General features: G+C 36.9%; 1 protein-coding gene across 6 annotated transcripts in view; it reads right to left on the reverse strand.

The window, feature by feature from the left end:
- The window catches only part of Papss (PAPS synthetase), a 60,244-nt gene that overhangs the window by 9,558 nt on the left and 33,193 nt on the right, over positions 1 to 17,493 (reverse strand). For 4 of the 6 annotated variants that reach the window (XM_068366294.1, XM_068366292.1, XM_068366291.1 and 1 more), the window contains exons 2-5: positions 7,008 to 7,128; positions 5,562 to 5,782; positions 2,509 to 2,647; positions 1,975 to 2,093 (exon numbers count right to left, since the gene is read on the reverse strand). In XM_068366294.1, coding sequence (XP_068222395.1) covers positions 1,975 to 2,093; positions 2,509 to 2,647; positions 5,562 to 5,782; positions 7,008 to 7,128 — 600 coding nt within the window. Of the gene's footprint in view, positions 1 to 1,974; positions 2,094 to 2,508; positions 2,648 to 5,561; positions 5,783 to 7,007; positions 7,138 to 12,110; positions 12,265 to 17,493 lie in introns of those variants that run through there. The other 2 variants (XM_068366295.1, XM_068366293.1) reach the window with 2 other exon arrangements.

Genomic DNA, 17,493 nt, shown 5'->3' on the forward strand with positions numbered 1-17,493 from the left:
TTTCCAACCCTTAACCCCCAGGGGGTTATTTTTTTCCCAGCACATTTTGCAGTATATTTTTTTTAAATTGCTCTAACAGCCTTAATTTTCGTCATAGAGAGCTCCATTTTTTCAAAAAATTATCAAAAATATGAAAAAAGAAAATTTTATAGCATTTTTTTGCAAGGACGTACCGGTACGTCCATGGGGGTAAAGGGATGGGTTTTGTGAAACGTACCAGTACGTCCTTTGGGGGTAAAAGGGTTAAAACCACTTAATGGAAATTCACTAGATAAGGACAAGACAGTATTCTAGAAGTTATATTCCAGCTGTGACCAAGCTGTGGAATGATCTTCCTAATCTTAGGGTAGTTGAATGGGTAGAACTTCAAAAGTTCAAACTCGCAACAAATGATTTTATGTTGAACAGGCTGACATAAGTCTCCTTTTATAATTTATATATAACATATCTGTTTTGATGTTACTGTTTTTAAAATATTTCGTTTTAATTGTTTATTACTTCTTATATCGTTTATTTATTTACTTATTTCCATTCCTCACTGGACTATTTTTCCCTGTTGGAGCCCTTAGGCTTATAGCATCTTGCTTTTCCAACTAGGGTTGCAGCTAAGCTAGTAATAATAATAATAATAATAATAATAATGATAATAATAATGACATATGATAAAATGCTATTATATATACATACATACATAATTAAATCATTCTTAAATCGTTGATCACCGGTTCTTATCTTTTTGAGATAATATTATCTAGTACAAAACAAACTTCTTATCAGTCCTAAATATGTACAAAAACACGTCAGAAATAACTCGAAACCTAATCTGTTATTGTCACAGTACCTTGAAATCCCCAGATAATATATTGATGATCATATTTCGCACAAACTGTTTCCTAGACATTGAGACGAGTATCACACTGAATCTATTATATCCTGTTTGGCTGGGCTGCTTATGGAATGTATCACACAACCCTGTCAATCAGAATTAATTCTGCGCAGCACACAAGCGATAGATTTTGAATGCAACGCAACAAATTGGCTTTTTGTTATGAAATGACTTGGGATACCTTGTCCCTGATTATACACGATATCTTCGGATAGTCGTTTCCGGGGGTTGGAACCCCGTGATACCTGACGGTAATTCTCTTATAATATCAATCGCAGAAATATTATACTGAAGAAGTTGCCAGAAGGAACTTCCATCAGGACGACATGACTATCTCACCCAAAAATAGATTTTTCCTTCGTCAAAATCCCTTTTATTTCTGCACCAAAACTAAACAAAAGTAAACTTTATGACTTTTTATCGTATAGCCGAGTACATTTCATAGCTGTTGATATATGATGTTACATATTTTATAAAATTCTAATATATGTACATGAGAAAAAAATAGTAATCCCAGGGCGTAAACTACGTTAATGAAAAGGTGCCGTAATACTTGCCCATTCTTGCAAAATAGATTTGAATGCAACGTAACAAATTGTTTTTTTGTTATGAAATGATTTGTCATACAAGCCTTAGGCCTTTTATTTCTGTTGACATTTTACTTAACTCATCTTTGCACCAAAACTAAACAAGATGGAACTTTATAACTTTTTATCATATAGCTGAGAATATTTTCTTGCTGTTGATATATGATGTTACAGTGAACCCTCGCTACTTCGCGGTTCGACCATCGTGGATTCACCACTTCGCGGTTTTTTTTCATAACCCATATATATATACATATTGGTAATAACAAAATCAACATACTGTACTGAATAATCAATATAATGGATGCAAAAACTAACCTATACACAGATGTGTACAGTAAATGCGTTTGTTTCTTCATTATGATCAGAGAAACGTAAACAAAACATTGGTTGCCATTTTTTATCGTACAGTAAACGAGGGTTCACTGTACATGTACAAGAGAAATAACTAGTAATCCCAGGGCGTAAACTACGTTAACGAAAAGCTGCCACAATACTTGCCCATTCTTGCAAAATTTCGAGCACGTGCTGTACGCATTCGTCGACCTGACTCTGCGTCGTCTTCAGCACGAGGTTGGGGGCCTCGGGCTTCTCGTACATAGAGTCGATTCCGGTGAAGCCTGAAAAAATTGAATGGTGTCGTCATTCTTATCATAACTATGAATAAAGCACAAAGTCTTACTATCAAAGACACCTTGTATGTACTTGATCTTTCCTTACTTGAAAATTTTGAAGTCTGACTTGTTTTGCAAACTGGAAGTTATCATACAACTCAGGATTCGGTGATGTTTTAAAAATAACAAAATCAAATAACAAGAAGAATAAAGGGAAGTTCTAAAGTCTTATTGCTTATATAATCCACGAAAATTTATTGGCTTGCTATAACAGTCTTTGCAAATAATAAAAGTGGCCAAAAAGTCTATATTCATTCTCCATAATCATACGACGAAGATATCAAGATGTGATGGGAACAGAAAAGTAGGCTGACCTGGTCTTCATTCTACGAGAGAAGTTGGACAACGACGTCTGACTCACCTTTAATGATACCAGCACGGGCCTTTTTGTAGAGACCTTTGACGTCTCTCTCCTCGCAGACCTCCAGGGGCGTGTCGACGAAGACCTCGAAGAACGGTAGCCCTGAGTCTTCGTGGATCTTGCGGGCCTGTTCTCGATCCTGCGTTAGAGAGAGAGGGAGAGATGTAATCAGCAATATTTCCAGAGAGAAATGACTTTGAATTTCCAGAGAGAAATGACTTTGAATTTCCAGAGAGAAATGATTTTGAATTTCCAGAGAGAAATGACTTTGAATTTCCAGAGAGAAATGACTTTGAATTTCCAGAGAGAAATGACTTTGAATTTCCAGAGAGAAATGACTTTGAATTTCCAGGGAGAAATGACTTTGAATGACTTTGAATTTCCAGTGAGAAATGACTTCGAATTTCCAGAGAGAAATGACTGTGAATTTCCAGAGAGAAATGACTTTGAATTTCCAGAGAGAAATGACTTTGAATTTCCAGAGAGAAATGACTTTGAATTTCCAGGGAGAAATGACTTTGAATTTCCAGAGAGAAATGACTGTGAATTTCCAGAGAGAAATGACTGTGAATTTCCAGGGAGAAATGACTGAATTTCCAGGGAGAAATGACTTTGAATTTCCAGAGAGAAATGACTGAATTTCCAGGGAGAAATGACTTTGAATTTCCAGAGAGAAATGACTTTGAATTTCCAGGGAGAAATGACTTTGAATTTCCAGAGAGAAATGACTTTGAATTTCCAGGGAGAAATGACTTTGAATGTCCAGGGAGAAATGACTTTGAATTTCCAGAGAGAAATGACTTTGAATTTCCAGGGAGAAATGACTTTGAATTTCCAGGGAGAAATGACTTTGAATTTCCAGAGAGAAATGACTTTGAATTTCCAGGGAGAAATGACTTTGAATTTCCAGGGAGAAATGACTTTGAATTTCCAGAGAGAAATTACTTTGAATTTCCAGGGAGAAATTACTTTGAATTTCCAGAGAGAAATGACTTTGAATTTCCAGGGAGAAATGACTTTGAATTTCCAGGGAGAAATTACTTTGAATTTCCAGAGAGAAATGACTTTGAATTTCCAGGGAGAAATGACTTTGAATTTCCAGGGAGAAATGACTTTGAATTTCCAGAGAGAAATTACTTTGAATTTCCAGGGAGAAATTACTTTGAATTTCCAGAGAGAAATGACTTTGAATTTCCAGGGAGAAATGACTTTGAATTTCCAGGGAGAAATTACTTTGAATTTCCAGAGAGAAATGACATTTAATTTCCAGAGAGGAATGACTGAATTTCCAGAGAGAAATGACTGAATTTCCAGAGAGAAATGACTGAATTTCCAGAGAGAAATGACTGAATTTCCAGAGAGAAATAACTTTGAATTTCTAGGGAGAAATGACTGAATTTCCAGAGAGAAATGACTTTGAATTTCCAGAGAGAAATGACTTCGAATTTCCAGAGAGAAATGACATTTAATTTCCAGAGAGGAATGACTTTGAATTTCCAGAGAGAAATTACTTTGAATTTCCAAGGAGAAATGACTTTGAATTTCCAGAGAGAAATGACTTTGAATTTCCAGAGAGAAATTACTTTGAATTTCCAGAGAGAAATGACTTTGAATTTCCAGGGAGAAATGACTTTGAATTTCCAGGGAGAAATGACTTTGAATTTCCAGGGAGAAATGACTTTGAATTTCCAGAGAGAAATGACTTTGAATTTCCAGGGAGAAATTACTTTGAATTTCCAGGGAGAAATGACTTTGAATTTCCAGAGAGAAATGACTTTGAATTTCCAGGGAGAAATGACTTTGAATTTCCAGGGAGAAATGACTTTGAATTTCCAGAGAGAAATTACTTTGAATTTCCAGGGAGAAATTACTTTGAATTTCCAGAGAGAAATGACTTTGAATTTCCAGGGAGAAATGACTTTGAATTTCCAGGGAGAAATTACTTTGAATTTCCAGAGAGAAATGACATTTAATTTCCAGAGAGGAATGACTGAATTTCCAGAGAGAAATGACTGAATTTCCAGAGAGAAATGACTGAATTTCCAGAGAGAAATGACTGAATTTCCAGAGAGAAATAACTTTGAATTTCTAGGGAGAAATGACTGAATTTCCAGAGAGAAATGACTTTGAATTTCCAGAGAGAAATGACTTCGAATTTCCAGAGAGAAATGACATTTAATTTCCAGAGAGGAATGACTTTGAATTTCCAGAGAGAAATTACTTTGAATTTCCAAGGAGAAATGACTTTGAATTTCCAGAGAGAAATGACTTTGAATTTCCAGAGAGAAATTACTTTGAATTTCCAGAGAGAAATGACTTTGAATTTCCAGGGAGAAATGACTTTGAATTTCCAGGGAGAAATGACTTTGAATTTCCAGGGAGAAATGACTTTGAATTTCCAGAGAGAAATTACTTTGAATTTCCAGGGAGAAATTACTTTGAATTTCCAGGGAGAAATGACTTTGAATTTCCAGAGAGAAATGACTTTGAATGACTTTGAATTTCCAGTGAGAAATGACTTTGAATTTCCAGAGAGGAATGACTTTGAATTTCCAGAGAGAAATGACTTTGAATTTCCAGAGAGAAATGATTTTGAATTTTCTATAACTGATCTCATCTTTGATTCAGTAGAAAGAGGAAAAAATTTATAATCAATCTTAGAAAGACAGACAAGTGTGGAGTACTGTATTACCTATTGACCCCACCACCACCTCTCTGTGCGACTACTTCAACTATGTAAACTCTCGAGTAGATAAAAGTTCCTTACAAACACGACGCAAAGCATTTATTAGAAGTCATCTTCCTCAAAGAAATATTCTTTACCCGACATAATTTTCCCCATTAACGACTAGAGCTTCTCCTTACTCTTACTAAGTATTTCTATTAGCGAGATAAATTGATCTGATCAAAAGTTTATAAAAATAAAAAACTGCACTCTACTTTACTGACACACGAGAATTTACCAACAATGTACATAGGATTTTAGAGCTCACCAAATGTGCAGTGCTTAGGCACTTCGGTGCAAAATCGTTCAAGAGACTGAACCGACTCACCTTGGAAAACGGCGACACAAAGGAGCAGCAGGCGACGACGCCGGAATCGGCGAATAGCTTGGCCACTTCGGCCACCCTGCGGATGTTCTCCTCCCTGTCTTCGTCGCTGAAGCCCAGGTTCTTGTTGAGGCCGTGTCGCATGTTGTCCCCGTCCAGACAGTAGGTGGGGATGCCCCTGGACACCAGGTACTCTTCCAGAGCAAAGCTCACGGTCGTCTTACCTTAGGACACGATAAGATCCAACACTACAGTAGATACTAAAATGAGTCGGTAACTAGACCTTATGAGCATTTAATATATATCTATTGTTATTCAAGGTGTTACCTGAAAGTGAATATTTATTACAAAATTGTGAGGGGCACTGACCGACCTGTTTCGTTATTCCCCTATATCTTTTGAAATACATTTTTACGTTTAAATGTCACTGGGAGTATTGAAAAGCACTTATTAGAGATCATCTTCCTCAAAGAAATATTCTTTACCCGACATATTTTTCCCCATTAATGACTAGAGCTTCTTACTAAGTGTTTCTATTAGCAATTTAAAGTGATCTGATCAAACCTTTATGAATACAAAAAATTGCAGATCACACATCCACCAAAATTTCATGAAAAGTTGCAATTTGTTTGAAAATCAACTGGTAACTTTTTGGAAACCCCCTCTGGCGATCACTCGGCAGTGTCGTTAATGAAATTGACGTATTTTGGCATTACTATTGACCAACATATATTAATTTTGTTTTGCTTTTGCAGCATCAATGTGTTTTGCAAGTTCAATAAATCCCTTAACTTTTGAAATCCCTAAAGCTGAGTATGGCATCTGGTTTCCCAACTCTCCTTATCAATTGTGATCCCTTTGACTCAATGGTGTTTTTGTGTGGGTTATGATAACCGGGTGTAACACCTGTATACAACAAACAGCAATTATTCCGTGTGAATTTGAGGACAGTATACACTAAAGAAATTGTATAGAGGGCCGAAGAGTTCGGGGTCTAGGGATAGTGGACTGTAGCTGCCATTGCCTCGTCATCGTTCCGAACATACGCTGAACCCTTTCAAAAACCACTTCTCTCGTCAGCTGCCCACGCTATGCCAAATGAGGACGATAAAAAGTGCAGCAGCGACAGGAAAAAAGGGATTTTGACGAAGGAAAAATCTATTTCTGGGGAGAGACCTGTGACGCCCGGTGAAAAGTCCTTCTATCTACCTTTTCTGATATAAATCTTCCAAATATACCAGAGAAAACTAAAAGCATGGAATGCAGAGGTTACTACCCTCGCGCGAGCACCTCGTGGGTGTCGTGTCTACATCGGGGGCGTGTGTAAAACCACTATTCACAGGCTGTCTTCCAATTAGATAACTCCTTCGTCAAAGGGAAGGGCCGTAACAAAGACCCCAGAAACCACACTTGATTTGTTACTCATCAAACGATTAGCAGCTAACCTACCTGCGCCCGAGAGTCCGGTGAACCAGACGGTGCATCCGCGGAAGCCGCCCCTCTGGCCCAGGATCTGCCCTCGCTTGTTCCTGGACACATGGTTCTTCTGGAAGGTGACGTTGGTCGCTTTCTGCAAAGACTAGGCTGGATTAGTTTACAAAGGTTTATAGAGGTCGCTCAAGAATGGCAGAGGCAGGACACAGTGATATTGCTCTATCGAGCAGGACAATGCCCTATAGACTGACCATATTTATCATTATTATTATTATTATTATTATTATTATTATTATTGATTGCTATGCTACAACCCTAGTTGGAAAATCAGGCTGCTATAACCCCAAGGGCTCCAACAGGGAAAATAGCTCCGTGAGGAAAGAAAACAAGGTAGAATAAAATATTTTAAAAACAGTAACATTAAAATAAATATCTTCTATACAAACTATGAAAACTTTAACAAAACAAGAGGAAGAGAAATAAGATAGAATAGTGTGCCCGAGTGTACCCTCAAGCAAGAGAACTCAAGACAGTGGAAGACCATGGTACATAGGCTATGGCACTACCCAAGACTAGAGAACAATGGTTTAATTTTGGGGTGTCCTTCTCCTAGAAGAGCTGCTTACCAAAGCTAAAGAGTCTCTTCTACCCTTAGTTGGGTGAAGAAAATTTGTTTGGTGTTGTCAGGTGTATGAGGAAAGAGGAGAATATGTAAAGAATAGGCCAGACTATTCGGTTAGTGTGTGTGTGTGTGTGTGTGTGTGTGTGTGTGTGTGTGTGTGTGTGTGTGTGTGTGTGTGTGCAGGCAAAGGGAAAATGAACCATAACCAGAGAGAAGGATCCAATGTTCTGGCCAGTCAAAAAATCCCATAATTCTCTAGTGGTAGAATCTCAATGATTTTATATATACCGGTACATATGATCAGCACCCAAGCTAGGACCAAGGACGGCCAGGCAATGGCTATTGATTAATCAGCAGACAGACCTATAGGCTCCCCAAAACCCAAATTCTTAGCTCACAAGGATGGTAAGGTTGCAGCGACTAAGGGAACTAACGAGTTTTCCCATAATGTTACTAATCTTCAAAAAGACAAAATTTGGGCATATTTATTTTTTTCATCAAATAGAAGGTCTTCATTTCATGGCTCATATATATATATATATATATATATATATATATATATATATATATATATATATGTATATATATATATATTTCCTCTCTCTCTCTCTCTCTCTCTCTCTCTCTCTCTCTCTCTCTCTCTCTCTCTCTCTCTCTCTCTCTCTCTCTCTATATATATATATATATATATATATATACATATATATATATATATATATATATATATATACATATATATATAAATATATATATATATATATATATATATATATATATATATATATATATATATATATATATATATATATATATATACATATATATATATATATATATATATATATATATATATATATATATATATATATATACATACATATATACATACATAGAGAGAGAGAGAGAGAGAGAGAGAGAGAGAGAGAGAGAGAGAGAGAGAGGAGTCAATTAACTTTTCATACCACACTCTACTCAAGTCTTTCGCCATTCAATCTACACTAAACGATTTTAAAGTCATTAAACAAAATCCACCGCTTTGAAAGTCATTTGCATATTTATTGGGATAGATTTAGCCTTTTAAAACCACATCTTATTTCATGGAATATTAATGAACTTGAAACGATTTATTGAACATTTTAAATAAGCCATAAACACTTGCTAGACGTGGCGAAGTCAGTCTCTCTCTCTCTCTCTCTCTCTCTCTCTCTCTCTCTCTCTCTCTCTCTCTCTCTCTCTCTCTCTCTCTCTGTATTAACATCTGCAAGGATTTGAATTTCACCAAAACATAAAAGCTGAAAAGAAAGCACAAAAACTAATAGGTTAAATAAAGAGACAATTCTAATACAGAAACAAAGACGCTGTACTACAGCTGAACATATCACTAGTAAGGCCCTATCTAGAATAAGGAGTCCAATTCTGGGCTCCAAGTATCCAGGATATAGATAGACTGGAAGCAGTGCAAGCCGAGGAAGTATCCAGGATATAGATAGACTGGAAGCAGTGCAAGCTAAGTAAGTATCCAGGATATAGATAGACTGGAATCAGTGCAAGCCGAGGAAGTATCCAGGATATAGATAGACTGGAAGCAGTGCAAGCGAATTAAGTATCCAGGATATAGATAGACTGGAAGCAGTGCAAGCCGAGGAAGTATCCAGGATATAGATAGACTGGAAGCAGTGCAAGCTACAGTAAGTATCCAGGATATAGATAGACTGGAAGCAGTGCAAGCCGAGTAAGTATCCAGGATATAGATAGACTGGAAGCAGTGCAAGGTAGGGCCACCAAACTAGTTCCAACATTAAAGCAATTTGGATATAGATGAAGGATGGAATGTTTGAACTTATTTCATCCACAAATTCGACGATTAAGGGGTCCAGTAATAGAGGCCTTCAAAATTCTTAAAGGAATAACAAATGTAGATTACAACAATCTATTCACACTTTCCACAAATCACTCCAGACGTAACGGATACAAAATGGAATTGAAAAAATACAACACCACTCAATGTAGCAATTTCTTTACATACAAAATAGCAAATACTTGGAATAGACTTCCAGCGGATGTAGTAAACAGTAACATGACAAACTAGTTCAAGGATAAATTAGACAAGATCATTAGAACTCTCTAAATGCTTAAAACAAATTGCTTTCCCAAAGAGCAAATGGAGTCTCCCCGGATGGAAAAGCAGGGTGCTATAAGCCCAAGAGCTCCAACAGGGGAACTTACCCATTGAGGAAGGGAAACAAGGAAATAAATAAACTACAAGAGAAGAAATAAAATATTCTAAGAACAGTAACATTAAAATAAAGCTTTCATATATACACTATTAAACCTAAAAAAACACATGAGAAAGAAATAAAATAGAGTAGTGTGCCCCAGTGTACCCTCAAGCAAGAGAACTCTAATCCAAGACAGTGGAAGAAGACCATTGTACAAAGGCTATGGTACTACCCAAGACTTGAGAACAATGGTTTGATTTTGGAGTGTCCTCCTTGAAGAGCTGCTTATCATAGCTGAAGAGTCTCTTCTACCCTATCTTAACCACATTTATGAAAACTAACAATGTTTAGATTTGATTTTCAATTTTATGAACGGGATTCTTAGCCAAACAACTACTATTGTGGGATATTATTATTATTATTACTAGCCAAGCTACAACCCTAGTTGGAAAAGCAAGATGCTATAAGCCCAAGGGCTCCAAGAGAGAAAAATAACCCAGTGAGGAAAGGAAATGAGGAAATAAATAAATGATGAAAACAAATTAACAATAAATCATTCTGAAAACAACGTCAACTACCGCAAGAGAGACATGGGGTCCTTTGACTGGCCAGACAGTACTACATTGGATCCTTTTCTCTGGTTACGGCTCATTCTCCCTTTACCTACACATACACCAAATAGTCTGGTCTATTCTTTACACATTCTCCTCTGTCCTAATACACCTGAGAACAATGAGATTACCAAACAAATCTCTCAAGGGTTAACTACTGCACTGTAATTGTTCAGTGGCTACTTTCCTCTTGGTAAGGGTAGAAGAGACTCTTTAGCTATGGTAAACAGCTCTTCTAGGAGAAGGACCCTCCAAAATCAAACCATTGTTCTCTAGTCTTGGGTAGTGCCATAGCCTCTGTACCATGGTCTTCTTCCATTGTCTTGGATTAGAGTTCTCTTGCTTGAGGGTACACTCGGACACACTATTCTATCTTACTTCTCTTCCTCTTGTTTTTTTTTTTATATATATAGTTTATAAATGAAAGGTTTATTCTAATGTTACTGTTCATGAAATGTTTTGTAGTTTATTTATTTCCTTGTTTCCTTTTCTCACTGGGCTAATTTTCCCTATTGGAGCCCTTGGGCTTATAGCATCCTGCTTCTCCAATTAGGGTTGTAACTTAGGAAGTATATATATATATATATATATATATATATATATATATATATACATATATATACATAGATAGATAGATAGATAGATTTCTGACCTCCGCCGAAGGTTAATGGAGTCGTCTCTGACCTAAGGTCTATCTTCTGTGAAAAAATTTTGTCAGAATCCATCAGGCAGTTTTGACGTACTCCTGTCCACAGAGAGACAGATAAATACTCTAACTCTATTGCATAAAATCCTTGTCGTAGGTGTTTATATATAGAGAAAATGTCATAATTATGTGTCAGTGTGTGTGGGTGCGTGGAGGGGGGGAAATAGAGACAATCTTAATCTCTTAATTCCTTACACCCTTGAAAGTGCACATTTATGTATACACAGTGAATATATGTTATAATTAATGTATATAAATTCCTTATCAACACTACGATCGAAGCCTGGCTGACTCCCTTCACTGTTTATAGTGTGGGTGTATATATATATATATATATATATATATATATATATATGAGTGGCATATATTAGATGGACATTAAGAATAAAAGAAAGGGTTTCTGAAGATTGTAAAAGACGCAGAGGAAGGAAGACGATGGATCGACGAACTAAGGAAGTCAACGGGGCGTGGACTGGATACAGAAACACCATACACAGACGCTTATGGAAGGACATATTCTGAGGCCTTTGTTCTGCTGTAGACTAGTAAGCTTGTATAGACAGTGGCTAAACCACTTGGCCACGAAGTGGTTTAGTCACTGTCTATACAAGCTTACTGGACCAGGGTTCGATTCCCGGCCGGTCACATGCACTAGTCTTTGTGTGATTTCCCCTGGGGCTCTGATCTCGGAGTCGTTAAGAGAATCCACACATTAATGTATCAAAAATATATATGGCTTATTTGAATATATATATATATATATATATATATATATATATATATATATATATATAATCCAGGGGTGGTTTAAGAAAACAAACTCGTAACTAGTCACTACCTCATTCACACCTCAACCCCATACACAAACCTTAGCCTGGTCAGATAGAAAAAGCTCTTAATAATATTACCCCACTGGGGACTCGGATCCGGGGTCAAAGCACAAACTGAAAATTTACGCACAGGATTAAACAGATAATTTAGCGTGGTCATCTCTTGATTGTAGACTGTACGTAGACTGTAGACGACTGTACACGACTGTAGACGACTGTACACTGTACGTAGACAGTAGACGACTGTACGTAGACTGGAGATCTTAAGAGAGCCACCTTACTGTACGACTCCAAAGGGCAAAGAGAGCCACAGAGAGAGAGAGAGCCAGAGATACTGATAGAGGCGAATAACGGCCGAAGAATTTCATTAAATCGACCAAAGACACTTGTTGAGTAAGCTTATTAAATCTACACACATACACACACCTGTTGGGTGTTCTCTATAGGATACATACACACACACACACACACTCTCTCTCTCTCTCCCCCTCCCTCTCTCTCTGGCTTATCCAATGCATCACACCAAAAACACATGTTAGCCTATCTATGAGATAACACGGTGGCAGAGAGAGAGAGAGAGAGAGAGAGAGAGAGAGAGAGAGAGGGGAAGATTATCCACATATCTGTGTGTATATCTTTATGAAAACATACACAGGAACACACAAACACACACACACATACACACTGAGGACTATGAAGCGCGAAGTAGATGATGAATGGAGAAGTATTGAATGAAAAGCTCCAAGATAGAGACGACTGGCGAAATCTAACCGAGGCCCTTTGCGTCAATAGGCGTAGGAGATGATGATGATGATAATGATATATAAATACCCCTCTCAAACCGGGGAATGACTATTCCGTCTCTCCACTACCAAAGTGATGGGGTGAGCTCACAGTGACTAGCAAAAACCTCTCTCTCTCTCTCTCTCTCTCTCTCTCTCTCTCTCTCTCTCTCTCTCTCTCTCAAAGTGACCATTATAACGGTAGGCTACCTGGGTATACGACCTACAGGAAACTGGAGGTCACTGACTGGCCTACATCCTAGCACGCACGCACGCACACACACACACACACACCACATATATATATATATATATATATATATTTATACTGTAAATAGATAGATAGATAGGTACAGGTGTTAATCCTAATTGCACATCCAACTAACTACAGGTTCTATGGCGAACATTACAGGTGTTTGCAGGCCAAACACTGCAGGTAACATGATCCACACGCACGCACACACACACACACACGCACACACGCGCACATATACACACATACACACAGCTCATGCAGACATAACGGCCTGCTTCAAAGTCCGGTTATATTACAGGCCGGGTTTGTAGGTCGACTCTTACGAAATGGCCTGTAACAATACGTGTTTTTTTTTCCGTAATATTTCGCTCATTTTTTTATTCGTCTTTCTTTTTCCAAGACGAAATGCAGGATGAGATCATCCGTGCATTGAACTTCCCATATATTCGGCTAGTATCCCGAACGCTAAACCACGTATGGCTCATTTTTCAGAACGTTTATTACGCTTACGTAAGGTGCATGGGGTTATAGTCACTAACCTCTCTCTCTCTCTCTCTCTCTCTCTCTCTCTCTCTCTCTCTCTCTCTCTCACTGCAGAACAAAGGCCTCAGACATGTCCTTCCCCTTGTATCTGTTTATGGTCTTTCTGTGCCAGTCCACGCCCACAAACGTTCTTAGTTCATCAATCCATCGTCATCCTTCCTCCGGCTCTTTTGCAATCTCTACGGACCCAATATATTATTCTTAATGTCCAACTATTATCTGTCATTCTCATTACATGTCCAGACCATGTCCATTTCTTTTCCTTGTTAGAATATTCTCTACTTTAGTTTGCTCTCGTATCCATGTTGCTCTTTTTCTGTCTCTCAGTGTTATTCCCATCATTATATCATTATTCTTTCCATAGCTCTTTGAGTTGTAACTAGCTTATGTTCTAAGGTTTTAGTAAGGTTCCAAGTTTCTGATCCATTATATATATATATATATATATATATATATATATATACAGAAACACTTTAACATAACTATGTTCATTCCATAAAAACAATCTCTGAGAGAGAGAGAGAGAGAGAGAGAGAGAGAGAGAGAGAGAGAAGAGAGAGAGAGAGAGAGAGAGAGAGAGAGAGAGAGAGAGAGAGAGAGAGCACTTTCTCCAGTCATGCCTGTGGACGAGTTCCAACGATTACCTGAAGTGTAGCAGGTGTAGCTGCACACACCTGTACACCTGTTTAATTTCAAAAGGTAAAAAAAAAATTGGGACTTTAAACCTTCAAGGGAATCCAACGAGCTGTATTTCAAAGGCCGCTCATGAGTGGCAAAGGTATGGGATAGTGATATTATCCTAGCTAGTAAACCAACAGACCCTATCCACCCAAATAGGGAACAAGGAGAGCCAGGGAATGACAGCTGGTGACTCCTAAGCAGGGAGATCTATAGGCTCCCCAAAAACCCTTCCATCCTTAGCTCACAAGGATGGTGTGGTTGCAGACACCAAAAGGAACTATATCGAATCCCAGTCCAGTGGATTACCAGACAGGGACGTTTTCTAATAGGCCACCAGAATTACTACTTGCTAAGCTACAACCCTAATTGGAAATGCAGGATGCTATGAGCCCAAGGACTCCAACAGGGAAAATAGCCCAGTGAGGAAAGGATACAGGGAAATAATTAAACTACAATTGAAGTAATGAACAATAAGAATAAAATATTTAAAGAAAAGTAACAATATTGAAATAAATATTTCAAAAACCTTAAAAGAAATAAAACAAGAGGAAGAAAAATAAGACCAAACAGCGTGTCCGGGTGTACCCTCAAGCAAGAGAATTCTAACCCAAGACAGCGGAAGAAGACCATGGTACAGAGGCTATGGCACTACCAAATACTAGGGAACAATATCTTGATTTTAGAGTGTCCTTTGATAGCCACCCGTTGAGATACTACCGCTAGAGAGTTATTGGGTTCTTTGACTGGCCAGACAGTACTACATTGGAGCATTCTCTCTGGTTACAGTTCATTTTCCCTTTGCCTACACATACACCGAATAGTCTGGCCTATTCTTTACATACTCTCCTCTGTCCTCATACACCTGACAACACTGAGATTACCAATCAATTCTTCTTCTCTCAAAGGGTTAACTACTGCACTGTCATTGTTCAGTGGCTACTTTCCTCTTGGTAATGGTAGAAGAGACTCTTTAGCTATGGTAAGCAGCTCTTCTAGAAGGATACTCCAAAATCAAACCAATGTTCTCGTGTCTTGGGTAGTGCCATAGTCTCTATACCATGGTCTCCCACTGTTTTGGGTTAGAGTTCTCTTGCTTGAGGATACACTCGGGCACACTTCTTTTTTTACTTTTCTTCCTCTTGTTTTGTTAAAGTTTTTATAGTTTATACAGGAGATATTTATTTTGATGTTGTAACTGTTCTTAAAATGATTTACTTTTTCCTGTTTTCTATCCCTGTTGGAGCCACTGGGCTTATAGCATCCTACTTTTCCAACTAGGGTTATAGCTTGGCAAGTAATAATAATAATAATAATAATAATAATAATAATAATAATAATAATAATAATAATAATAATAATAATAACAACAAATGCTGACCATAGCTAAAGAGTCTCTTCTACCCAAAGGCTTTACACATGCAGCTGTTCAGATAACAGATGTTCTTTTTTTTATAAAAAGATAATACAGTTAACAGAGAAACATCTGTTCTACGAGAACAACTCATTTATTTTGCTTATTCGTGATTGAATCATTATACCCTAGAGTTGAATCATTCATTATATCCAAGAATTAACTCAATTATTATATACTAGATTTAATTCATTCACTATATCCCTTAATTAACTCAATCATTATATCGCAGAGAATTAACGCAATCATTATATCGCAGAGAATTAACGCAATCATTATATCGCAGAGAATTAACTCAATCATTATAACCTTGAATTAACTCAATCATTATATCGCAGAGACTTAACGCAATCATTATATCGCAGAGACTTAACGCAGTCATTATATCGCAGAGACTTAACGCAATCATTATATCGCAGAGAATTAACGCAATCATTATATCCCTGAATTAACTCAATCATTATATCCCTGAATTAACTCAATCATTATATTGCAGATAATTAACTCAATCATTATAACCTTGAATTAACTCAATCATTATAACCTTGAATTAACTCAATCATTATATTGCAGAGAATTAACTCAATCATTATATCGCAGAGAATTAACTCAATCATTATATCCCTGAATTAACTCAATCATTATATCCCTGAATTAACTCAATCATTATATCCCTGAATTAACTCAATCATTATATCCCATAATTAACGCAATCATTATATCGCAGAGAATTAATCATTATATCCCTGAATTAACTCAATCATTATATCCCATAATTAACGCAATCATTATATCGCAGAGAATTAACTCAATCATTATATCCCTGAATTAACTCAATCATTATATCCCATAATTAACGCAATCATTATATCGCAGAGAATTAACTCAATCATTATATCCCATAATTAACGCAATCATTATATCGCAGAGAATTAACTCAATCATTATATCGCAGAGAATTAACTCAATCATTATATCGCAGAGAATTAACTCAATCATTATATCGCAGAGAATTAACGCAATCATTATATCGCAGAGAATTAACTCATTCATTATATCCCTAAATTAACTCACTCATTATATTGCAGATAATTAATTCAATCATTATATGCTAGAAAAATGTTAATCTTCATATATATATATATATATATATATATATGTTTATTTATTTATTATTACTAGCCAAGCTACAACCCTAGTTGGAAAAGCAAGATGCTATAAGCCCAAGGGCTCCAATAGGGAAAAACAGCCTAGTGAGGAAAGGAAATCGGGAAATAAATTAATGATGAGAACAAATTAACAATAAATCATTCTAAAAACAGTATATATATATATATATATATATAGAGAGAGAGAGAGAGAGAGAGAGAGAGAGAGAGAGAGAGAGAGAGGCTAGATTTGAACAGGTGACATTTTGAGATTCAAATAAGTATATATTACACCTGTGAAATGAATTGAACACTTGTTGATATAAGGGGGAGAGAGAGAGAGAGATGGACTTCAAGACCGAAGTTTACCACAATGGACCACCCTTCGATATCCTGGCCTATTTAACTAAGTACTTCCTAGTGGTTGGGACATGACCGGCTAAAGCAGTTAGCTAGTTAGCTAGTTATCTAGTTAGCTAATTAGCTAGTTATCTAGTTAGCTAGTTATCTAGTTAGCTAATTAGCTAGTTATCTAGTTAGCTAGTTAGCTAGTTATCTAGATAGCTAGTTAGCTAGATAGCTAGATAGCTAGTTAGCTAGATAGCTATTTAGCTAGATAGCTAGACAGCTAGATAGCTAGATAGCTAGTTAGATAGTTAGATAGTTAGCTAGTTAGCTAGACAGCTAGTTAG

This window comes from Palaemon carinicauda, chromosome 43, assembly GCF_036898095.1.
Source record: "Palaemon carinicauda isolate YSFRI2023 chromosome 43, ASM3689809v2, whole genome shotgun sequence".
In the NCBI taxonomy this organism is placed as follows: Eukaryota; Metazoa; Arthropoda; class Malacostraca; order Decapoda; family Palaemonidae; genus Palaemon; species Palaemon carinicauda.